General features: G+C 50.4%; 1 protein-coding gene across 5 annotated transcripts in view; it reads right to left on the bottom strand.

The window, feature by feature from the left end:
* UBR4 (ubiquitin protein ligase E3 component n-recognin 4) overlaps positions 1-25,710 on the bottom strand; it is a 104,008-nt gene extending 78,298 nt beyond the window's left edge. For 4 of the 5 annotated variants that reach the window (XM_074558732.1, XM_074558731.1, XM_074558730.1 and 1 more), the window contains exons 1-32: positions 25,518-25,710; positions 18,606-18,703; positions 17,647-17,750; positions 16,888-17,017; positions 16,652-16,791; positions 16,175-16,277; positions 15,560-15,701; positions 15,348-15,472; positions 14,537-14,661; positions 14,257-14,316; positions 13,946-14,136; positions 13,619-13,718; positions 13,364-13,501; positions 12,768-12,885; positions 12,171-12,358; positions 10,852-11,011; positions 10,647-10,732; positions 9,472-9,641; positions 8,593-8,875; positions 7,630-7,762; positions 7,136-7,215; positions 6,534-6,662; positions 5,897-6,079; positions 5,618-5,740; positions 5,302-5,531; positions 4,549-4,673; positions 3,244-3,341; positions 2,927-3,084; positions 2,087-2,296; positions 1,446-1,547; positions 499-599; positions 111-309 (exon numbers count right to left, since the gene is read on the bottom strand). In XM_074558732.1, the coding sequence (XP_074414833.1) occupies positions 111-309; positions 499-599; positions 1,446-1,547; positions 2,087-2,296; positions 2,927-3,084; positions 3,244-3,341; positions 4,549-4,673; positions 5,302-5,531; positions 5,618-5,740; positions 5,897-6,079; positions 6,534-6,662; positions 7,136-7,215; positions 7,630-7,762; positions 8,593-8,875; positions 9,472-9,641; positions 10,647-10,732; positions 10,852-11,011; positions 12,171-12,358; positions 12,768-12,885; positions 13,364-13,501; positions 13,619-13,718; positions 13,946-14,136; positions 14,257-14,316; positions 14,537-14,661; positions 15,348-15,472; positions 15,560-15,701; positions 16,175-16,277; positions 16,652-16,791; positions 16,888-17,017; positions 17,647-17,750; positions 18,606-18,703; positions 25,518-25,648 (4,463 nt within the window). In that variant the 5' untranslated portion in view covers positions 25,649-25,710. The remainder of the gene's footprint in view (positions 1-110; positions 310-498; positions 600-1,445; positions 1,548-2,086; positions 2,297-2,926; positions 3,085-3,243; positions 3,342-4,548; positions 4,674-5,301; positions 5,532-5,617; positions 5,741-5,896; positions 6,080-6,533; positions 6,663-7,135; positions 7,216-7,629; positions 7,763-8,592; positions 8,876-9,471; positions 9,642-10,646; positions 10,733-10,851; positions 11,012-12,170; positions 12,359-12,767; positions 12,886-13,363; positions 13,502-13,618; positions 13,719-13,945; positions 14,137-14,256; positions 14,317-14,536; positions 14,662-15,347; positions 15,473-15,559; positions 15,702-16,174; positions 16,278-16,651; positions 16,792-16,887; positions 17,018-17,646; positions 17,751-18,605; positions 18,704-25,517) is intronic. The other variant, XM_074558734.1, reaches the window with a different exon arrangement.
* Positions 25,711-25,748: the final 38 nt, after the last annotated feature.

The following is a 25,748-nucleotide window of genomic DNA, read 5'->3' on the forward strand; positions in this document are numbered from 1 at the left end:
AGAGTTTCACACAGGTCCCACCAAGAACCAGCAACAACTCACACGAGACTGTTCTGGAGAGCAAGAGGAGCTCAGAGCTCACACAGGACAGGACCAGAGCTGTGCTTTACCTGTTCTCCCGCACAATGTACGTGGTGAGGAGCTGCAGCAGCTGCCTGTTCTCCTGCACCACGTCCAGCTGGTCCGAGTCCTTGGGTGGGGACATGGTCATCCTGGTGAGCCAGGCCTGCAGCCTGACGGGCTCCACACAGGCCAGCTGGGCCAGGGAGCCGCAGAGGCGCAGCAGGCTGGGGTTGGGGCTCTTCTCAGCTGGGGGGAAAGGGACTGTCACTGACAGATGCTCCAAGGAACACGTGTGGAAATGGCTTTCCTTGAAAGCGTGAAGCTGTGATCCCACTCCCTCCCACAGATTTTCTTCCAAGCACCTCCAAGCCCAGGCAATACAAGAACAGTGTGAAGTGGAAAAGGCAGCAGGGAGGGGATCCTACTGGCACTTACTCAGCTGGAAGAGCTTGGTGAAGAATTTCAGCACCCTGTTACAGAACTTGGCTGAGAGGTTCTCATTGGCCGTCGCCATCATGATCTGCACCAGCTCTCCACTGTACAGAGGGGAGGATTAAATCAGCTTTATAAAGAGCAGCCCATTCCCCTTTCCCACTGGCTCCACTTCTCTCCACCCTCACGTTTCAGACTGGCAGGAGTTTGTGTTAGCACTGCTCAGCAGCCAAACCACAGAAACTGCTTTCAGGCAAAGAGCAAACCCAGCCCAGACCAAAACTCAGAAATGGGCTCCTCAGCAGCATCTCAGTGTTCTCTACATATCCAGTCACAAAAGAACTGGCTTCAAAAGACCCTCTTGCTTATCTTTCCCTTCCATACTAACAATGTACAGCCACCAGGCTGCTTTCATTCTGAACTGTTCAACAGGCAGAGAGAAAAACCACGCAATGGTCACCTTTCTGATGGAGAAAGCCTTTCCTCTTACTCACCTCACATTCACAACTCTGTGGTTGTGCTAGGCTGTTTCTATCACAGTTGTTCTAGGCTGCTGCCAGCACAATTTATCTTTATGGTTCTAACCCCCCTCCCCACTCTTAAAATTATCAACCTGTGGCCCCAGAGAAGCACTGAGAGAATTTGGGATTTTGCAGCTTGGAGCAGCATCTCTCAGAAAGCTGCTCTGGCAGAACAATCATCCTCTAAGATTCCCCACTGATAATACTGTGAGGCCTCGCTGAGTATTTCATTTGGACAAAGATCCAAGTCCTCTCCCCCTCAGAGTCTCTTCCCACTCTCCTGAACTGCCTGAAGGATATCCTGGCTCTACAGAGTCTGTATTTTCCTGCACAATGGCATTAACATCACCTTGGTGTCTACACTGACAAGCTAACAGAGCAAGGATGAGAAATGAAGTCCTTGGAATACAACTTCTATGGTGGCTTCACCTTTCTGAAAAGAATTCCTCCATGGCTTTTCTGGCCTGGCTGCTCTCCAGCTGTTTCTCCAGGTGCTGCAAACATTCCTCCAAGATGGACTCATCCAGGCCACTGAGGATTAAAAGAGGAATAGATAAGAATCAAATACATGAGGATGAAATAAGAACATCTAAAAACAATTTCAACAATCACAACAGTTCTGAGAGGCCAGAAGTGATCTATTTGCCATTACAATTCCAGTAATTGTTCCACTAATTGAAAGTGGAACAATTCTTCCAACAGACAGGAGAAAAACAATTGATGAACAACTTTACATAAACACCAACAAATCCACCAAGTTAGAACAAAGGGACAAATGATGCTGTAAAGCAAGTCCCAGTCAGAAACCTAAAATAACCCAGACCTTTCTGATACCTCACACACAAATTCCTATAAAGAGCTGCTCCTTTTACACTTTAAGTCTCTTCTACTGTTACTCGTCCCCATTCTCTCTTGCTCGAACCCCCACTCCACAGCTCTGATAATGTGAAAGAAATATCTCATGTTTAAAGTATACAAGTACTGAAGCTTTCAACAGATAAAAACCAGCTGATTTTTTCTGTTCCAGAAGCATCCCTGCTGTAGCCAATCTCTGCACACAGCTTTGTTACCTGTTTGGGTCAGAGTGATGGGCCAGTATGTTATAGCACCCTGTGATCAACTTCTCATAAACACGGGCCAGGAACTCGTCAGAGTCTGCTGGGCCCAGGATCCTTTCCAGGGAGTTGCTGCTGATTTCTGCCACACTCTCTGTGCTGCTCTCCAGAAGGAGGGGCAGCAGGGAATGGATCACCTGCGGTGGGTTGGGATCATCTGACCAGCTTGAAAAGAAAAGGACACAAGTTAATTCTCTGCATGGTGCAGCACAGGTCATCCCTGCTGGAAACCAGAATTCACATTACGTGAGGCACAACTCTGGATGGAAGATGGTGATGAAAGGTGGGATAAAAAAACTGGCCCAGCTATTTTCCCCCTCAGAAAAAAAGTCACTCTTTGGAAAATTCTACATTACTTTCACATATATACAGATACAGCATGTGCCTAGACAGTCTCACTATTATATATCCTGGCTTTGGGGCTTGTCTGCAGTGTCAACAATTACTTTTTGGTTTCAGAGTACTTTAGATTAAGTCCCTGGAAAAAAAATGGCATTTTACTTTTCCTTAAACACGAAAAGCTTCACACAAGTGAATGATAAAAAAACACGAATTAGTTAGATTCCTATCATGTCAGTTTATATCCCCCTTTCTTCAAGTCCATATTTGATAAAATGGTTTCCCTCAGAGAGCTGGACTTTTGGAGATACCACAGAAGACAGACAGACTGTCTGTCACTCATCTGGTATTTGGAGCTGTGAACTGGAAGGTTGATGTCAGTAAGTGTTGCACAGACACAGAGCAAAGCACCCAGCAGTGGGAGGAACAGCCAGGGTAACACAAGGCCTGACTTACATGATGAGATCCCCGGTGAGCCTGACCAGGGACAGCAGGGTGTGCTTGAGGGAGGCTGCCAGGGGCAGGCTCTGGCTGCAGAGGGTGCCCAGGTGAGCAGCCTGCACGGCGCTGATGTAGCTCTCGGCAGGGATGGTGTCGTTGGCAAAGGCGTTGCGCTGCGGAGGGACACACACACACACACACACACACACACACACACACACACACACACACAGATCAGAGCCTGCAGCTGGGACAGCGGCACACACTGCCCCCAAGCCCAGCAGTGCCTGCAGCTGCACTCACACCACAGCAGGCCCTGAGCACGGACTCACCCACGAACCGATGTTGGGGAACTCGTTGGTGTGGATGTTGTTCCAGGACTCACACAGGGTCTGCACAGCTGATGGCAAGTTCTGGACAAGGGTCGGACCTGCAGTTACACAGAACGATCAGGCACTGAATAAATGCAAATGCCTACAAGTAAAAATCATCCCGAAGTGTTTAAGAGCATCCCAGCTTCATTCACTTCATTAAAACTGCAGAAAACATGGCACAAATACTAATTCACAGAAGTCTTCAGCACACCACCATTTCCTAGTTCCCCTTGTTATTCCATGCCACCAGCTCCAATATGGTTACAAAAACATTTCACTGATCCAGAGGAGCTCACAATATAATGATCCTTTCAAGGTTTGCCCAACTGTTCAGCTGGTAGGACACTGAAGAGACTTTGCAGTGTGCTTTGTATATACCTAGCAAAAACTAACAGTAAGGTTAGGACTGTCTTTTGTCCTTGGGTGCATGTGGCAGCCATCTTGACATCTTCAGCGTCACGCTTTCTATAAGCTACAAGAAGGTAAAATTTGCTGGGGGGTTGGTCGAGATTTATCATCACGGTTTGTATTTTAGTTTGGGTTTTTTTGGTGGGAGGCAGTTCTGGGGTTAATTCTATGTCTGTTTGGGGGTGGCTGTAGAGTGATGGAATGTGGGATCTCAGGATCTGAGTCCTGAGATGCCGAGTCACCGAGAGCACCCTTGGGGGGCCCGGGAGTCCTGGAATGTTCCAGAAGTGTCTGGTGGCTGGACTTTGACCCTACACAGGAGACGACACCTGTATGAGGATAGGAGGGTTTCACCGGGGTGAATGGTGAAGGGATTAGTTAATTAGAGAGTGAAACACAGGGTTTAGGATTTCTGTACAGGGGGGTTTAGAGAAGTAAGATGGAGGAATTGGGGCGTGTCCTGTCCTTCTTCTTACTCTTCTTCTCCTCCATCTTCTGTGGTGATGGTGGCACTTTTGGATTGGCCATTACTAAAAGTGCACCTAGCAATAAGAATAAATGGTATTGGGGAAAAATGATAAATATTGTACACATAACCATGGGTATAAAGATAGGTGTCTGTACGGAGGGCGGCACAGTGTGCTCATGGCTGACTGCTGAGCAGAGCTCTGTCGGGCCGAAAGAAAATCTTTTAGATAAACAATTAATAAACATAAAAACCGAAAGAAGAACTGAAGCCTCTTCTCGTCCTTCGATACGCGGGCTGCCCCAAGGCCACCCCGGGCCTTTCCAGGCCCTTCAAACAGCCCAAAACCGGACAATGGAAGATTCCCCCACGGGGTGCCCAGCCCTCACCCAGAGTGTTGGCCTTGCAGCGGCCGGAGCCGATGGCCAGCACGGCAGCGTAGCCCCGCAGCTTCTCCTCGCAGCCCCTGCTGTCCGAGTTCGCCTCCTCCGAGAGGCTCCGCAGCAGGTAGGACCTGCAGGAGGGAGGGAGGGAGGGATTCACCTCAGCTCTGCAGCTCACAGCTCAGTGTGTCACTGGAGTGACAGATAAAACACAAATTTCTCAAGTTCTGCGCCCCACTTCATCTCACACCACTAAGGGACTTGAGGGCTTTTATCCCCTCTAAGCTACTTAGCAGGAGAAGTGCCCAAAAAGAAAAAGCTGATTTACTTTTGCTTTCTTCTACACAGCTTCTAACGAGAGTTTAGAAGAATTTAGATTTTTTTAATGTAAGAATTAACCCCCCCTTCTCTTTCTTGATGGTCTGACAGCCCTCAGTACTATGCCAGAGAAATGACCTTAAGTAGCACTATCCTAGAGGGTGGTTTTATCTTTGGAGGAAAAACTGGTTTTGCAAACTTGCAAGGAAGCCTTGGAAGATCAGACAAGGAGGCTACTCAGAAACAACAAAGTCCCATGCATGGCTTGAGAAGCTACTTGCTATTCTTCTTTTAAAGCAATGGACCCTCTAGAGGACACAAAGTAATTACTTCAGACCATAAAACTCCCAGGCACTTCTAAGAAAACAACACACAAAATGCAGAGGAAGCCCAAAGCACAGCAGGAAATTGTATTGCTGCTGGAAATCCCAAGGACTGTACCTGGTAAAAGTAGCATAAGTGTCAATGAGCTGCAGTGTAGCAGGGAGGAGGTTCTTGGTTATCTCTGAGGACTTCTGGGGATCAGTTTCTGCAGCTGACTTGGAAAAGTGCTCATCTAGAGAAACCTGGATCTTGGAGATGGCAGCATCAAGGGTGTAAATGGATTGTAAACTGGGGACTTCGTGCAGCTGGAGAATGGTTGTGCAGTCAACAGCACAGAAAGAAGAGATCTGCAAACACAGAAGATGGAGCAGTAAGTGCAGATCATCCCACAGAAAGAGAAGTTTGCAGGTCCAGCTGCACTCCCACACCTCACCTGTCGAGCAAAGTATTCCTCTGCTATTTCCACGTCGTACTTCACTGAGATGCACTTGCTGGAGGTCAGCTCGATGAGAGGAGTAGCATGCTCAGCCTTCATGCCCTGCTTGATAAGGTGATCCTACAAATGCCAAAACCCAGATCCATCACACCTGAGCAGTGCTCTGGAACTAACCAGTTTAGAAAAGACAGGAACAAGTGCCCCCAGAAGAAATCCCAGGTGCAGTCAGTGTCACTGTCACTGTCACTGTCAGCAGCCCATGAGCTGAGGCTGTACCTTGATCCACACCACGTAGGAGGGGATCTGCAGGCGGGAGGACCAGCGCAGGGTGTGCAGGAGGTCACAGTCACTCATCTCAGGGGTGTTCATGGCCAGATGGTGCATGTAGCTTCTGGAGGGAGGCAAAATCCCCAGGATGCGCCACAGGATCAGGAAGTAGTACTGAAGGGCACAGGCTTCCTAAACAGAGGAACAAGCAGAAAAATTAGTACAGAAAGATTGCAGTCTGCATCATTACAGCTACTGAAATATCTCCTCAGGGGCTCCACACTCCTGCAGATGTGCCAAACCAGATGAACACATTCTGGACTGAGTTTCTGACATATTAAACAATAAAATATGCAACACAGGAGTGAGAAAAGAGAAAGGAAAAAATTATACACTTTTCTCCTTTTTAATCATGTTCTAGCCACACCTCCTGGAATTACCACAGACTTACAGCAAGTCTGAAGCACAATATGAATTAAAAGCTCAAGAGATGTGCAGCCACCACAAACACTATGGTCAGCTGTGAGATTTTAAAATTCCTCGTTACTCCAAGCACAGTCCAAAATACTTCGGTTAAATACTTTGCTTGAAAATACAAAGTTTAAAAACTTGTTATTCTTCCACACAGGCAGCCAGACAGTCTTACCAGTGCAGTGACATTTTTGTTCTCCCTCCTCCTGAGTGTATCAAACTGGGAGCCAGCAGCCAGCAATGAGGTGAGGGCTGCGTAGAGCTCGTCGTACTTCGTAGCCCTGGAGAAAAGCACCTCACACACCTGCAGGAGATGAGAAACCAGCACCCTGCTTTGCAAAGCTCTTTAAGCATTCAGAACACCCACAGCCCAAAACCTTGCAAAATAAACTTCAGAGAGAGATTCTGTTGGGACTGAGGATCAATGGACTGGGGATAAGGAGCAGGCAGGAGAGCCCAGAACCCTGATGGCAACAAAACCCAGGGAGAAGCTGGAGTAGTGATGAGAAAACAACTCTAAATGTGTCTTTGTCTGAATCCCAAACATTGCTGCAAGTACTACAACAGATCTTCACAGATTTTGCACAGTGACTGCTCTGACATCCAGCTAGGGGTAAGAAGGAATCCCATGTCATCTTATGTGGCCACTCTTCTTTTACACATTCAGTGAAAGATTCCTGGTCCCTCTGTTTAATCGTCTTCCCTTCTTGTCTGCTTTCCCTGGCACTTGGCAAACGCCCATGGCCCAGCAGAAAGTCTCCACCAGCAGTGCCATACCGTGCTATCCAGACGGTTCAGATCATCCTCAGAAGCTTCTGGAGACAGGATGCAGTAGAACCTGGGCTGTGGAGCAGAGTCTGCAATGTGAGAACAAAAGATAACCTTCAAGTGGCAGTTTCAACAGGCCACAGTGTGTTACAGCCTCTCCTCCATCCCCACAACCATTTATGACCCCTAGCAGGTCCCAGGTGAGTTCCATGACCCATTATTGGTGCTCTAAGCTGTGGGATAGGCAGCCAAAGCTTTCCTACTCCTACAATCCTGGCAAAATTAACACACACTTATTTTTAATTACTTGTTGCATACTCCTAGGAGAGAACAACTTTGAATTTTGTTTAATAAAACAATTCTTGCATTATGACATGTATTTTTATTGTAACTATGGCCACTAAAAGCAGGAAAAGATGCCCAAACCACGGCACAGAAAAGGATCTCATTTATTTATAAAAGCAAATCTTGCAATAAAAAATTCCTTACGTTTTCCTTCTTACCTGATGAACAGTGTTTGGTCCAGTTTTCTTCCACTTCTTTAAAGCCATGATAAAGTGGGACAGATGTTCGTCTGCTGCTGTCCTGGGATCCACTCACCCAGCCAATGGGTGGAGTCAGCAAATTATATTGTACCTGAATTTAAAAACCAAACAAAAACTCACCCATGGCATCCTTGTCACTGAGAGGCAGGGGGAAAACACCACCCACAGGGAAAGAAACACAAAACAGAAACAGTCCTACTCAAAACACAATATTCCCCTCTCCTGGGGGAAGCCCTGGACCCTCCCTGATGGTTTTTATTCTGGACTGAGCAGTTTAAATCCATGGCCAAGCTTCCCACAGCTGGAAAAGCCAGGCACAAAGCACCATATTGTCTCATTAATGAGGACAGTCCCAAAAACCTCCATGGTCAAACATTAAATCAAAGAAACTACAAAAGGTATTAATGAAATTGTGGGGGCCTGAATATATGTTGTATTGTAAGATCTGTGTGGTTCTGAGTTGCTCCAAACGAGCTGCAGCTGCAGGGTCCTTAGTTGGGCAGCAGCTGTAGCTCGTGAAGGTAACTGAGATAAATAGGGGTGGGTCAAGAGCCCAAGAGGAGCCCCTGAGAAGAGAGAAAGGACTGTGCTGCAGAGAAGGGAGAAGAGCCCCAGCAGAGAGGCGAGAACAAAGCGGCAGCGAAGATTACAACATGAAATAAACAGCCAAATATTAAAGATATGGTGGGACAATCATCTTATCCTTGCTAGGATTTACTAAGACACCAATCACACCAGGAATTTACACTCCAACTGAACCTGCTGCTAGGAACTTAATTAACCATTCATTGAACTCTGAGGGTTGGTAACAACATCAAAACTGATTTACCCACAAGGGTCATGGAGGGAACACACCAAATGAGTGCCCATCACAGATCCCTGCTGGGTGAGCAGGTCAATACCCAGCTGCCAAAGCCTCACCTGCTCAAACAGGTACACGGGGGCCTTGGAGTACTGGTGCAGCAGGTAGTCAAACACCAGCAGCAGCCGTGCCACCAGGAGGGGCACAGAGCACTGCTGGCTCTCCATGTTTGCTGTCAGCTCCACGATGGTCTGGATACAGAGCATCATGATGGACCTGCGGCCCCTCTCGGAGAAATTGTGGAAAATGAGCAGCAGCAGCTGGAGATGCTCCACATTCAGATCCTCTGTGTCACCGGGGAGAGTGCCCTGCAAGGCGTTCTGCTTCAGGGTGCCCACAAACCTGGCAACAGGAGAGGAAGTTTGCCAAGTTTAGATCCCTCTTTAAAATCTCTTTAACTAGAAATAATTTTGTTTGTCTGCTGACTGTTCTAATACTGGCAATTTCACAAATTATGTATTGGAATGAGACTGTGTGAGCAGTAAAACCTACAGAAATGAAATCAGTGGCAAATATATTTAGTGGAAAATAGGAAAAATCACTCAAATGGAGAAGGGGTGAATCAAACCTGTTCATTAGAGCTTTAAACCACCTAAACCCTATCAGTGAAAGCCAGATAATGGCAGAGGGGAACAATCTCAGCACCCTCCTAACAAAACCTATCAGAAACCTGCTGAAAAGTAAGAGATCCTCCTTCCCTTTTTACAGCCAGCCTTGCTGCAGTTCAGCCTCCTCCCACCAAGCTCCTGAGTGCAGGAATCATTTCCTGGGCTCTGGGTGAAGGATTCCCAGCACAGCAGACTGACCCTCTGCTCCCCCCAGGGATCCCAGATCAGTGAACACACTCACTTGGAATGCTGGGGCCAGAGAATTCTCACTTGACAGGAAATGAGAGGTAAGAGATGAGTGATTTCCAGCTGAACATGAAATGATCTCACCTTTCCCAGACTTTAAGGCACTCTGGAACATCAGGATCTCCCTGGGCAGAGGCTTTATGCTGCCAGATCAGGAGCAGTCGGGACAGCACAGACAGACTTTGAGGGTGGATGTAGAGAGGCCACGGACCTTCAGAAAAAGGGGCAACTCCCAGCTGCTGGAGAAGGGTGCTCTGGAACAGAACAGGCTTGTTGGAAAGGGGCAAGTCCTGTCTGATGCTTGAATTAATTATAAGTATGATCTGAGCATAGAGCTGACAGTAAACAGCAGGACTCTCAGCTCTGCTCACACAGCAATGCCTCTCCTGTCCCAGACACAGGGCAGAGCTGCTGAGAGACACCCAAAGCTGTCACTTCAAACACAACAAAGCCTCAACACCAAGGCAGAAAAATGGCATTAATGAGTTTTTCTCATTCACTGCAATATCAGAGCAGGAGGGACTATGCTACTGTGTTCAGAACCTGTGAATATGCAAAAACAGCCCTTTGGCTGATCACAGCAACATTTGCTTCTTTTCAAATGTAATAAAAAGGCAGATGGATGAAAAGTCCAACTGCTTTTAAAAATTAACAAACAACAGAGTGTTTTTAATGCAGTAGAAAACAGCCCACAAAGTATTTGGGTTGAATTCAGTGATGGTGAAGCAGATTCATAACCTCCATGACAGGGTTAACTCAGGTCAGCCCATGACCCAGCAAAGAAACCTAGAGGCTACAAAGTTAGCACATGAAAGCAAAAGGATTAAGTTGATTCTCTCCTGAGAAATTCCAAGGCCTTTTGGCATGAGTCCTGACTTCAGAGCAAATCTGTAGGAATGTCTCTTGATAAACTCATGGATAGAGGCAACTGTACAAGACAAAATACACAAACTCATTTCCCTCTCAGCTTTCATCACCTTCAAAGTCCAGTGGATTCGTCTGAATTATAAATGTTAAGTTTACACTGTGCAGGATGTTTTGTGCTGGATGACTGCAAAGGTCATTCAAATCATGGGACTCAAGATACTCCAACCTGTTTTTGCAGAATATACTCAAGGCTAAATGGAACAACCAACACAGTACTCAGGGTGTGGAGAACCCATATAGAGGCATAAACAGACACCAACACTTCTTCATTTTATTTATGAATTATGCATAAATGCATTATTTATGAATTTATGCATTCAACCCCAGCTCACCTGCAGGGCAGGGGACTGAAGATCTGAGGTCACCAAGGAATGGTTGAAGTGATACAGAGCAGCAGCAAACTCCTCATCTGACGTGCCTGTAAGACAGGGATTGAGAGCCCTTACCACCTTTGCTCTCCAGTATCTAAAACTTTGACATGAAACTAAAAACAAGAGACACCTGTGGGCTCTACCAGAGCTAGGTTTGCTCACTCACCCTTGAGGCCATCCTTGTCCACCTCCTTGATGATGCTGGCCAGCGTGGCCATGTGCTGCTCCGACAGGGACACGCTCAGGTAGTTGCGAATGAAGTTATTCCTGGAGTTCAGCATAGAAGAAGTGATAAAGTTCAAAATGTTTGAAGCTAGGCTCAAAAACTGAAAAGAAAAGAGAAACACACTATAGAAACAACAAAAGCAGAGGGATAATATTAAACATAAACTAAACCATCAGCAAAATAAATCAAGTCCCTTAAACCTCACGCCCCTGCAGAGGAGGAAAGGTGCACTCATGGCAATCCAGCTCCCTGCACTGTGGTCTGCACCAGGACTGATTCCAGAACTCTCTGAGAAGGTTGGAGGCCTCCAACTTCTCCACTGTAGTTCTTATTTTTGTCTTTACCCAATGGAGGTGGAGCTAAAAGCATTCCATCAGCAAGTCACTCACTTGCAGCTCTGCCCCCATTTTCCCTCTCCCTTTGTAACCCAAACAGAGACAATCTCCAGCCTCTGCTTCCCTGGCAGCAAAACTGCTGAGATACTCCAGGGGAGAGGGAGAGGGGAGAGGGGAGAGGGATCCTTCTCCACAGCCACAATGCCCCGATTCCCCTGAGCAGTGCAGAAGCCCCTGCTGGTTCCAGCCCAGCAGTGCCTGGCAGGAGCACGGTGCCAGGGGCAGTCCCTGTCAGAAGCAGGGTGCCAGGGGCAGTCCCTGTCAGAAGCAGGGTGCCAGGGGCAGTCCCCGGCAGGAGCAGGGTGCCCAGCCCAGCAGTCCCTGGCAGGAGCACGGTGCCAGGGGCAGTCCCTGGCAGGAGCAGGGTGCCCAGCCCAGCAGTGCCCAGCAGGAGCAGGGTGCCCAGCCCAGCAGTGCCCAGCAGGAGCAGGGTGCCAGGGCAGTCAGTCCCTGTCAGAAGCAGGGTGCCAGGGCAGTCAGTCCCTGGCAGGAGCAGGGTGCCCAGGGCAGTCCCTGGCAGGAGCAGGGTGCCCAGCCCAGCAGTGCCCAGCAGGAGCAGGGTGCCAGGGGCAGTGCCTGGCAGGAACAGGATGCCCAGCCCAGCAGTGCCTGGCAGGAGCAGGGTGCCAGGGGCAGTCCCTGTCAGAAGCAAGGTGCCAGGGGCAGTGCCTGGCAGGAGAGGGTGCCAGGGGCAGTCAGTCCCTGGCAGGAGCAGGGTGCCAGGGCAGTCAGTCCCTGGCAGGAGCAGGGTGCCAGGGCAGTCAGTCCCTGGCAGCAGCAGGGTGCCCAGCCCAGCAGTGCCCAGCAGGAGCAGGGTGCCCAGCCCAGCAGTGCCCCCCGCCCCAGGGCAGGCTGTGGCCGTACCAGCTCGGGGTCCTTGCGGCTGGCCAGGATGTTCCCGTTCTCCCCAGCACTCTGCTTGTTGGGGCTCTTCACCCTCGGCGAGCTCTCCAAAGGAGGGGGTGGAGGGGGTGGTGGTGGGGCCACTTTCTCCTTGCTGGGGGAGATTGTCTCTTCAAACCACTGCCCCAGGATTGGCTCACTGTCGTCATCTGGCACACAGGGCAGGAACAACAAACCCATACTGTTATAAGCAAATATTTCACAAAATTACCCAGCCTGAGAAAGGCCTAAAACAGAATTTCACTGAGCAGCCTTAAGGTGTCTGCTTGCTTCATTTCTTCTGTCCAAATCACAAGGCAAAGCTCTTTCACAGAGGTCCAGCAGGAATTTACACAATGAAATTATTTCCACTCTCCTCTTAAGCAAATCCCAGCCACTCAGGCCTCAGTTTACACAAAAGAGTGCAGTCAGCACTACTCCTGCACACAGACCTTACAAACTGCTCTGGATTCTCAGTGTTGCAGGTCAGAGTCTGAGAAGGCAACAGCACATTGCTTTTCACATTCCATTAACTGTGAAAAGCCGTGTAAAATCCTGAGCTGCTGCAAACTCTCCTACCTTGGCTGCTGTCCTCCTCAGTGCTGCTGAAATCATCCTCATAGTAAGTGTTGGAGTCAGTGGAGGCACTGGCATCGCTGCTCATGGAGCCCTTCCTCTGGCGCTGCAGGACACAGGCCTAAAGAACAGCACAACCAGGACAAGTCTGGGATTATAACATAGAGTCATTGGAAAATAAGAGTAACTTCCTCATGCCTTTTAAGTTTCTTCTAGCAAATTTGTCTCAACTAGTTTTTTAAGAGTTTTTCAAGGTTTAAGTTGTACTAAAAAATACACAGGATGGTTGAAAATAAACAATCCACACCAAGCTTATAAGCAACACTTGAAGTAACAGCTCTAATGCAAAATTATCTGTTACCAATGCAGCCTTTTCATCTTCCCACTAAAATCACCAGTACCACTGAACTTACAAAAAAGTGCATTTCCACTAGCACAAGTTTGCCAAATTTACATCTCTGAAAAGAGGAAAGAGAAAGGCCCTGGCTGATGACTTTTGAAAGCAGAATTTTATGACCTCAGCACAGCCCATTTGTTAAGTGCTGACCATCTGGAGTGGCTCAGCTCCAGAAGCTCTCTAGCTGTGTGCCAGCTCCTACCTTTCTGTAGGAAGTGGAGAGCAGAGTCAGCAGCAGATTGGTGAGTGGCACAGAGTCTATGAGCCGCTGGATCCTCTGGATGGACGTGCTCTGAGCCATGATATCCAGCACTGCTGGAGGGCCATCACTCTCCCAGCCCTGGAGGGCAGAATTTCAAATTGAATTGACAGAAAAATAAATTGGTAGGAGAATTCCAAGTGTGCATAAGTGGAGAAGGCAGAATGTGTCAGGACAATGTCTGTGCTACCTGCATACCTTGTGCAACGCCTCCACCTGCAGATCTTGGAAAAGAGATGACAGCAATTTGATGGCATGGTTTGCCAGCACCACTGACAGCACCCCAAACCCTTGATGCCTGCAGAGACAGAAAGGACAGAATGTCATTTCAGGGGGAAAATGATAAATATTCAATAAAGTGACTGTTTTGCTAAACTGGAGACAACAATTTCTCTTCTTTCCAAGACACGACACTTGAATTGCAAATACAGATAAAACTTCACAAGACCAACAAGACCCTGCAGCAGCTGCTTGCTGGGGCTGGTCAGACCCCTGGCCAGTGCTCCCTGCAGGGGAGTCACTCACCCTTTGCCAGGTCCCAGCTTGGGAGACCCCACGCCCTCCTTAGTGCGAGCAATGATGTCTCTGACTCGAAGAGCAGCCAAGGGATCCTTCTCCTTCCCCTTATCAGCCAAGGCCGTGGGGCTGAGGTTCAAGATGAGGAAGAGGCTGTTCAGCAAACACCAAGCCCCGAGCAGCTGGAAGTTCTGATAATGCTATCGTGCCCAAAGTCGTGGGGAAGCGGGGAGAAAAAAGCACCAAAAAGACAAAACACCATCAATCCAAAGGACACCAGCACAAAAAGGGTGAAAAAGGTACTGAGATGGAAATCTTACCTCCCCCCCTGCACGGCGTGAATTGCTGATGGCTTGTCCAATCATTTCATAGATTTCAAGCTGCAAATAAAGCCAAACCCATAGTAAGGCACCCCACCAGACAGCAACAAAAATAAAAACTCCAAATGCAATTGTATTTTATCCTCTACCCCTTTAACTCCTTTACCAGCAATGGCTATGTCCCAAAATCATAGCTGTGTATTGCAATGCAAATAAACACAAATTCTGTGCTTTTCACTTGCTGAGGAGGAAAACAATGAACACCCTGTGGTTCACTTACACATTTCTGTACAATAGTAGCAGCATCATTTTCATAATCTTCTTCTTTGGAGCTCGTCGACCCGGTTCGTACCTGCTGGGTGCTGCCCACGTGCAGGATGGCCATGCAGGTGGCCACGCTCACACCTCAGGGAAAACAAGTGCAGGGACATTCTTAGGAAGAGCCAGTCTTGGCACAAAATGTTCCTACTTAGCACATTAAGACGTGTATTGAACGTGTCCATCAACTTGATGGAGCAGGGAATGCTCAGTATTACAGCAAAAGAATAAAGAATCTTTAGTACCCTCAAAAGAGTGAAGTTTTCCCCTACAGAAACACATGGGAGCAGTTAAAGGAGGTAATGTTTTACCATGTAATTCAATACCATTTCTAAGACAATTGTTAGACTCGAGTGCCACAGCTCCTTAAAGTCTCCCCCATAGCAATTAAACACTCAGGATTCTGGTGTGCTTAAACCACTCCTGGGAAACAAGGCTGATTTGGGGCTATGACAAATGAAGCTGAAGCCTAAAGTAAAAATGTATTATGCTCTGAATATAATAAGAGCAGAAATTACAGGCTGTTAAGAAAATGTTGAGTCAGTCTTTCTTAGATACTGACAGGAACAGTCATTCTTTCAGTCATTTCTTAGATCCTGACAGGAACAGGGGCAGAACACATCAGTAACAGCTTCAGTATTAACCCGATCACCACACTGTGCTGCAGAGCTTCAAATTCATGAGAAATAAAGGCTGCTTGTGGGCTGAGCCTTGAACATGCAGGTAACAAAGCACAGCCAAAAGCTCCAAAAAACTACAGGAGATCCACTCACCTGCATAGAGACAGCTAAGAGCAAGAACAGTCACATCCTGAAGGCGTGTGGGCGTCAGGGGCTCCAGCACGGGCAGGGACAGCGTATCCAGAGCCATGGTGACATCGATGACCAGCGAGTGGAACCTGCGGGCAGGACACGGGGTGAGCCCTGGGCAGAGCCAGTGAGCGCCCCCTGGCACGAGGGGACAGCCCAGGCAGGGTGGCACTGACCCGTTGCGCACGGCCGTGGCATCGGCCACGGTGGCCGGCATGATGAAGAAGGAGTTGGCGGACACGGCGTCCTGGAAGCGGTTGATGTAGCGCAGGAAGTAGGGCAGGTTCAGGCACACGCGCAGCAGCTTCTCAGAGCCACCTGCCAAGAACAGGGGCTGTCACTGCTTCAGCCAGCCCTAAGGGCCCTCAGTCACTCACTTAATAGCTCTTGGGGGTGAGAAAATGCCTTTGGAGGTCAGGGAATAGGACAGAGTGCTTTGCAACAGCAGCTGCTGAAGTTTGCAGCCCACACTTCTAAACGGGGGTCACAAAGCTCTGTGTCCACGGACTTGACAACCCCAAAGGTCTCTAAGAATCCTGTGATTCTAATCCACATCTACTCAATCCATCCCATAAGGTATTTCATACTGTCCACCTAATTTATCCCTCCAAACACAAATACACTGCAATAAAAACTCCCTTCCAGCCACAACCTCCCTTGCTGAGTGACTAAGCAACTCAGGGAACCCTTTAGTTCAGAGAGTTTATTCCCACTCAGAGCTGTGAGATGTAACACTGGAGAGATATTTTTGAAGTACATTTTTGGCCTCAAGCTAGAAAGCTGATTCTCACCAAGTTCTTGCAGGCTGGCCACATTCTGAGCAATGAATATGCTCTTGGTCTTTGTTGCAGAGGTTTGATCTGTTGCAGCTTGATCCTCGCTCTCTCCTTCCACCTAAAGCAAGCACATACTAAATATATTATGGAAGCACTAAAAATACACAGCATTTCTTTAAGTAATCTTAATTTCTCTAAGTATTTCTCCAAGTCTCTGATACAGAATGAAGGTGTATCAGCAGCACAACTCCAAACAACCATGGATGTCACTGAATGCTGCATTCCATGAGGAAACAAATCCAGTATTGCCAATGCAGCACAAACAGTATTTGGCTGTTTGGCATTTATCCCATGCAAGCAGGATTTATGTACTTAAGGAAGGTTCTCTTTACACCTGTATTGAAAAGTACCACTTAGAGCCCTCTGTCCTTCCCTGCACTGTGTTAATAATGCTGAAATTCAGACTGCTTCTGTTTTAAGAGGTTTTTTTACCTGTGTCTCTGTTGCGATTGATGGTGATGAAGAGACTCTGGGGTTAAAGACTGATGTCAATTGGTTGAGGAAGTTCATCTGCACTTCCTTCTGTCTCAGCTCTGGGCTCACCGGGGAGGCCAATTCCTTCTGGTCCTCAACTGCAGGGAAAACAACAAAACAACAAAAAACCTCAGATTTTCTGTGCCCAACTCCAGTGCTGCAGTGAAACACACACAGCTGAGGCCCCTCCCTACCATCAGAGAGGGTTTTGACAGTCTGAGGCAGCTTGGCTGATTTCATCATCGCTGTGAAGGTGATGATTTCTGTGCGGTCCAGGCGGCTGCAGCCCGTGCACAGCCCCTTGATCAACAGAATGAGGTGTTTCTGCAGAAAACAGAGACATCAAGGACCATTTAAACTCTCCCAATTCCAATCCCTCCTCCATATCATTTACTCTAAGCAGATGGATTAAGAGTAATGCAACTTCAGCTGGTGAGGCCACTGCAACAGCTCTGAGCCACTCTGATCTCCCTCAAGGATGGACACACATCCCTGACTGCAGGTAATCCAGGTCACTGACACGCCTGTGTTCCATGGGAAACACCTGGAACAGCTCTCTCTGCTGTGACACAACATTACAGGAACACTCCTCACTGGCCTTCCCTCTTTCAAATATATTTAAGCTTTCCCACAAGACAGAGATACAAGCACACAAAAAACATCTTTAAAAACTCTACAGATAGCTGTGACCCAGGCTGTTGCATAAAACCAAGCCAGAGTGCAGGAAACAAACTGAATTAACCAAGGCTTCAGGTCACCTTTATTTCGAGTTGTGAGCGAGCTTTGATTCTGACTATAGAATGCAAAGGGACAGGAATCAGAGTCTACCAAAGTGTACACCTTAAATATTTGAAGAGTTTCATTAATTTTGCTTTATGCATTCAACATCAGAGCAGGTATTTCAGAATTGGAGCCCAAAGTCCATCTCCCACCGAGGCCCAGCCCTGTCTCACCTGTGAAACAGCACAAGCTTCGTCTGGGTTCTCAAGCCGCAGCAGGGAGAACTCAATCAGGACTTTACAGGCAGCTGCCACTGACTGCAGCTGGTTCCTGGGGACTGCAAAAAGCACATCCTTGTAGTCAGAGTAAGTTGTAAACCAGCCCAGTGTAATAAGCTCCCAATGGTGTCAATAAAGCAGGATGCTCTGCAGTGTGGGTACACACTCAATCTCTCCTGCCTAACACAGATGCAATACAAACTCAGCCTCATTACAATGTAACCCAAGAAATGTCAGCAAAGTGAGGATAATTCCTACTCCCAGACAGGGGAATGCAGACAGATAAAGCAGTTTCCCCAGCAACATTATTTAATGCTGACAGAAGCTCTGAGGAACATGAAACAAGTTCACAAAGCTCATTTTTTTGTTGAAATTGCTAAATTGTCAGCCAAAATAACAGAAAATATTTGGAGTCACAATGTTTTGATCATTAACTCCAACACAGTAACGTAACTACAGAATGGTTTGGGTTGGAAGGGACCTTAAATCCCATCCTGTCCCACCCCCTGCCATGGCCAGGGACATTTTCCACTTGATCAGGTTGTCCCAAGCCCCATCCAACCCAGCCTTGGACATTTCCAGGGATTGCAAATAACCATGGCAGTGTTCTAACTGCTGAAGGATAATCTAAAATGCCTGAACACTGATTTAAACACTTGGCCAAAAATTCAGTCAGGTCAATGAATAAGCAGCCAAAAAGGCAAAGCTGTCCAGGAGTTGGTGGCCAAACACTCCCATCAACAAGCTTCCCTCTCCATCAGAGCTGACATTTCATGGTACAAAAGGCAGCAATGCTGGCCCTAAGGTCTGATTCAGCAAGAGGGTAAAAAACAAATACAAAAATCAACAGTTCTGATTTACTTTTACTGCATCCAGTCATTTTACAGGAGCAAGAGAAGCAAAGGAACACTTACTGAGGCCACACACAGTAGTGATGTAGTGTGTGGAAAGTGCAACAAAGGAGGAGTAGAAAGGCTCATACTGCTTGTCGTGGTGCAGGATCTCAGATTCACTGCAAGGGAGAAGGGGACAGAGGTCAGCAGGACCCAGCAGAGCAGCAGCACCACCCAGCACCCCAATGTGCCCATGACAGGGGCAGGGCAAGGTGACAGCTCTGGGAACACAACCTCCATGTCCCCAGGGCTGAGTGCTCCAGCAGCAGCCACACCATGGCATGGGCACCCCTGGCCACACAGGAACTGGAAGGAAATATTGTGCTGCCAGTGCTTCCCCTCCACAGCACCAACAGGTCAGGCTCTGCCAGCCACACTCCCTGCCAGAGGCTCATTAACCTTTCAGTTGTTCTGAACTCAGCTGCCCAGAGAGCCTGGACTGGGTGTTCTGCTCAGGCTGGCAGGAATTGCCAGGCCTGGAGCACAGGAATGCCCTCCCCAGCATGGCACCAACTGCAGCCTGAGCAGGGCTGCAGATCAGAGGGGTCAGAGCAGAACCACAGCACAAACACAGCATACACTGCACACACACACACACACACACACACACACACACAGCACACACACACACAGAGCACACACACACACAGCACACACACAGCACACACACACAGAGCACACAGAGCACACACACACACAGCACGCACACACACAGCACGCACACACACAGCACGCACACACAGAGCACACACACAGAGCACACACACACAGCACACACACACACAGGCACACACACAGCGCACACACACACAGCACACACAGCACACACACACACAGCACACACACACACAGCACACACACACACACACACAGCACACACACACACACACAGCACGCACACACAGCACGCACACACAGCACGCACACACAGCACGCACACACAGCACACACACACACAGGCACACACACACACACAGCACACACACACACACAGCACACACACACACACACAGCACACACAGAGCACACACACAGCACACACACACACACAGGCACACACACACACACACAGCGCACACACACAGCACACACACACACACAGCACGCACACACACACAGCACGCACACACACACAGCACACACACAGCACACACACACACACAGCACACACACACACAGCACGCACACACAGCACGCACACACAGCACGCACACACACAGCACGCACACACAGGCACACACACACACAGCGCACACACACACACAGCGCACACACACAACACACACACACACACAGCACACACACACACACAGCGCACACACACAGCACACACACACACACACACAGCACACACACACACAGCACACACACACACACACACACACAGCACACACACACACACAGCGCACACACACACAGCGCACACACACAGCACACACACACACACACACAGCACACACACACACAGCACACACACACACACACACACACAGCACACACACAGCACACACACAGCACACACACACACACACAGCACACACACACACACACACAGCACACACACACAGCACGCACACACACAGCGCACACGCACAGCGCGCACACAGCACACAGCACACACACACAGCACACACACACACAGAGCACACACACACACACACACAGCGCACACACACACAGCACACACAGCGCACACACACAGCACGCACACACACACAGCACGCACACACACACAGCACACACACACACACACACAGCACACACACACACACACAGCACGCACACACAGCACGCACACACAGCACGCACACACAGCACGCACACACAGCACGCACACACACACAGGCACACACACACACACAGCACACACACAGCACACACACACACAGAGCACACACACACACACACACAGCACACACACACACACAGGCACACACACACACACACACAGCGCACACACACAGCACGCACACACACACAGCACGCACACACACACAGCGCACACACACAGCACACACACACACACACAGCACACACACACACACAGCACGCACACACACACAGCACGCACACACAGCACACACACACACACACAGCACACACACACACACAGCACGCACACACAGCACACACACACACACACAGCACACACACACACACAGCACGCACACACAGCACGCACACACAGCACGCACACACAGCACGCACACACACAGCACGCACACACAGGCACACACACACACAGCGCACACACACACACAGCACACACACACAGCGCACACACACAGCACACACACACAGCACACACACACACACACACACAGCACACACACACACACAGCACACACACACACACACAGCACACACACACAGCACACACACACAGCACACACACACACACACACACAGAGCACACACACACACACAGCACACACACACACACACAGCACACACACACAGCACACACACACAGCACACACACACACACAGCACGCACACACACACACAGCGCACACACACAGCACACACACACAGCACACACACACACACACACACACAGCACACACACACACACAGCACACACACAGCACACACACAGCACACACACACAGCACGCACACACACAGCGCACACGCACAGCGCGCACACAGCACACACACACAGCACACACACACACAGAGCACACACACACACACACACAGCGCACACACACACACAGCACACACACACAGCACACAGCACACACACACAGAGCACACACACACAGCACACAGCACACACACACAGAGCACACACACACACACACAGCACACACACACACAGAGCACACACACAGCGCACACACAGCACACACACACACACAGCGCACACACACAGGCACACACACAGGCACACACACACAGCACCTGGCACCAGCTGGGCAGGTAAGGCAGAGTCCCTGAGGCTTCTCAGCTACAGCCCCTGCCCTCAGAGATCAGCCCTCCATGGCAGAGGTGACACTTCACGGTGTCCCACCACATCCCAGCTGCACAGACACACAACACAAACTGCTCTGCCCCCTCACCTAATTTTCGCTCTTGTTTCTCCTGTGACAAGACTATGGGATGTGCATATGTTCCTCCTAATCAATCAATTTACTTTCTTTCACATTTTCACGCAGTGAAACAAGCAGGCTGCAAGAACAGACTATCAGAGTCACTTTGCCTCTCCAAGCCCAGCCAGGCTTCTCTCCCTCCAGGCCAAAGGTGATTGCTGGAGGGCAGCAGCCCCTGGCACAGGCTGTACCCAGCTCCAGCCACGATTTCACCATTCCCTGCTGACCTGAACAAAGCCCAGTTTATGCCCAGTCACCTTCCCTTCATGCACCCTAAGCCATGGTTCCCAGCTGGAACAGGAGGTGCAGCTACAACAGAAACAACTCTGGATCAGAGCCACTTCTCCACAAAAACGAGCAGAAATAAATACTTGTCAGCTGCAGCTTGATTTCCTAGGTCTGAGTTTTTATTTAGTCTGCCTAAAAGGCTGAAATACAAACAGAAAAATAAAAAATGAAGAGAGGCTTTAGTGGAATATATTCAGCAGAGTCACACATGAGTTCCAACACCTCAGGCCTGAGCTCACCCTGCCTGCCAGAAGTGCCCTGGTGAGGAAGGAGCCCAGGCTCTGATCATGCAAAGCAGCCTCTGCTCTCTGCTTCTCACACACTCATTGTGCTCAGCCTCCTCTCAGCCCAGCTCCAAGGCAGCAGCAGATGTATGTAAGCATTGTCAGGAGAACAAATGAGAACAATTTGGGAATAACAGAGTACAGCAGAGGCTGACAGCTCCTAAATTACTGCACAGGTCAAGCTGTGCACCACACAGTGCCCAGAGGGTGTAAAGAACACAGAGGTGCAGAATCCAGCACCAGATAGGGATTGGGCAATGGAGGCTGGAGTTAAACACACTGTGGATGTTATGATAATGCAAAGTGGAAGGCAGCAGTCAAGTCACCATCAATCCTTGCAAATAACCACGGACAGAAGATAACAGCTCAATCTGGGATGTGCTGGAGTGTTATTCTGAGCACACAGTGAGCTTTAATGATGACTTTTCAGCCTCTGGACTGTGCTTTATTGCTTGGAGGGGTTTTGCTTCCCAGGGAAGAAGTGAGAGAAGTCTCAGTGTCACTGTACCCGTTAATCAGCACCAAACCCCAGCTCTGCTCCCCAGCCCTGACAGCCCCACACACAGCCTGGCCCAAATCCTGACAGCCCCACACACAGCCTGTCCCCAGCCCCACACACAGCCCGTCCCCATCCCCACACACAGCCCGTCCCCAGCCCCACACACAGCCTGTCCCCAGCCCCACACACAGCCTGTCCCCATCCCCACACACAGCCCATCCCCAGCCCCACACACAGCCTGGCCCAAATCCTGACAGCCCCACACACAGCCTGTCCCATCCCCACACACAGCCTGTCCCCAGCTCCACACACAGCCTGGCCCATCCCCACACACAGCCTGGCCCCAGCCCCACACACGGCCTGGCCCCAGCCCCACACACAGCCTGTCCCATCCCCACACACAGCCTGTCCCCAGCTCCACACACAGCCTGGCCCATCCCCACACACAGCCTGGCCCCAGCCCCACACACAGCCTGTCCCCATCCCCACACACGGCCTGTCCCCATCCCCACACACAGCCCATCCCCAGCCCCATACACGGCCTGTCCCCATCCCCACACACGGCCTGTCCCCATCCCCACACACAGCCCGGCCCCATCCCCACACACAGCCCGTCCCCATCCCCACACACGGCCTGTCCCCATCCCCACACACGGCCCGTCCCCATCCCCACACACACGGCCCGGCCCCATCCCCACACACACGGCCCGGCCCCATCCCCACACACAGCCTGTCCCCATCCCCACACACACGGCCCGGCCCCATCCCCACACACAGCCCGGCCCCAGCCCCACACACACGGCCTGTCCCCATCCCCACACACAGCCCGGCCCCAGCCCCACACACAGTCCGTCCCCATCCCCACACACGGCCTGGCCCCAGCCCCACACACAGTCCGTCCCCATCCCCACACACAGCCTGTCCCATCCCCACACACAGCCCGGCCCCATCCCCTCACACGGCCCGTCCCCATCCCCACACACGGCCTGTCCCCATCCCCACACACAGCCTGTCCCCATCCCCACACACACGGCCTGTCCCCATCCCCACACACAGAGCCTGGTCCCAGCCCCACACACAGCCCATCCCCAGCCCTGACAGCCCCACACACAGCCTGGCCTTGGGGCAGGGGGCACAAAGCAGCTTCCTCTCCTCCTCCTCAGGAAGGCACTGCTCCAGGTGAGTTCCCTCTTCCCCAAAAACCAGCCTGGAGAGACTTCACAGACCTGCAGCTCCCCTCCACTGCACCTTTCCAAGCCAGCATTTCCATCATTTATGTCAAATAAGGGCCAAATGTCTGTCAGTAACACCTAACTGGTAACTCCTTCTTCTTGATAACACCTGCTAACTGCTAACTCCATGGTGCCTAAACTTATAAATGAAATACCAGAGTAGTTAAAAAAGGAATTTATTGTTTATTTTGAAAAGAGTAACACTGGGTGATTTCCCTGTCATTGCACCAAGTTTATTTAAGGGGAAATCCAGCCACTTTGGGTTGGCTGACACCATCAAGAGCTGAACAACTGCCTCCTAAAAATAACTTGAGCACATAAAAGATTTTCTGTGAAAAATCTAAAGATAGATTCTTGTTCAGCACAGAAAGGCAGAGCTCTAGACAAGTTGTATTTATTCCTTTGTCATTTAGCACACCCCACCAAGGCATGAAACAGAAAATACCATCCAAATCCTGCCAGACCACCAGACACACAACCCCAACCCCAGGCAGAGCTGCCTGGAGGCACAAACTGCTGCCTCAAGTGGAAAACAGAGCCAAGGTTGCCTCTGAAGGAGGAAACAGCCCTCTCCCAGAACTCAAGTGGATCCACTCCAGTGTCCCTGGGATACTCGGATGGAACACTCCACTGATGAGCTTCAGGCACAGGGACAGCAGAGCTGCCGGGGAAAAGTGACACTGGAATGGTCCCTAAAGCAAAGAATGACCAAAGAACTGCCCAAACCATGGACACCGAGGGTGCAGCTCCGGGGGGAACAACTGCTCTGTGTGCAGGCACAGAACTCCTGCAACTCGCTCTGAACCTGAAGCATCAGCCACTGCACACTCAGCCATTGTGCATCAAACAAAACACCTCAAGGCGTTATTTTACCACCTTCCTCAGTGGACTGGTTATTTTATGTTTTCTAAAACTTATTGTGGCCGGGGTTATATCTCTGTAACAGAGCATGGTGCTGTGGCACTCGCATCTCGTGTTTTAGCTCATAAAACAAGCTGTAAGTTGAATTAAGTACTGCAGTGGGTACTCGCATGCACTGACTCCAACCTGTGCGGTTAAGACAAGGCAGACTTGATTTGGTTCTGCTTTATTTCGACTTAAAACAGGAGAAGCACTGCAGTGGAAAAGACTCAGAGGGAAGTCTGGTCACCCCCGAGCCCGGTGAGCCAACACTTCCCACGGCCCAAGCGGGCAAACCGTGACACGCCTGGACAAAAGCAAAACCACAAGAACAGTCCCGAAGCCTCTCGGCGGGCGCCGGTCCGAGGTGCTGCGGCCGGGCGAGCACCCTGAGCCCGTTATGGGGCCCGAGGGCACCTCCGGGAACGCCGGCCCCGGGACAGCGGGAGGAGCCGGGGACGGAGCTCGGGGCTCTGCCCGGGCAGCCGCAGCCCCGCCGGGCACCGAGCACCAGACCCCTCACACCGGCCGGGCCCCGCCTCAGCCGCCCCTCAGCCGCTCCCGCAGCGGCACCCCCGGCGCTGCCCCCGAGCGGGCGACCCCGAGGGGCGGCAGCCCCCGCCCGCGCTCGCTCACCTCTCGATGACCGAGGCGAGCAGCTGCGGCAGCTCCTTCATGTCGAAGGCCGAGTAGGACGCGGAGAGCAGCGGCCGCACGGCCACGTCCCAGCCGGGCCCGGCCGCGGCCCCCGCGCCGCCCGCCGCCATCTTGGGCTGCGCTGGGCCGGGGGCCGCGGCGCGCACAGCGCCCCCTGCCGGCGGGGCGGCGACCGCGCAACGTCGCGCCGCCCCATTGGCCCGCGGCGCG

The sequence above is a fragment of the Zonotrichia albicollis genome, chromosome 25, assembly GCF_047830755.1.
Source record: "Zonotrichia albicollis isolate bZonAlb1 chromosome 25, bZonAlb1.hap1, whole genome shotgun sequence".
NCBI lineage: Eukaryota > Metazoa > Chordata > Aves > Passeriformes > Passerellidae > Zonotrichia > Zonotrichia albicollis.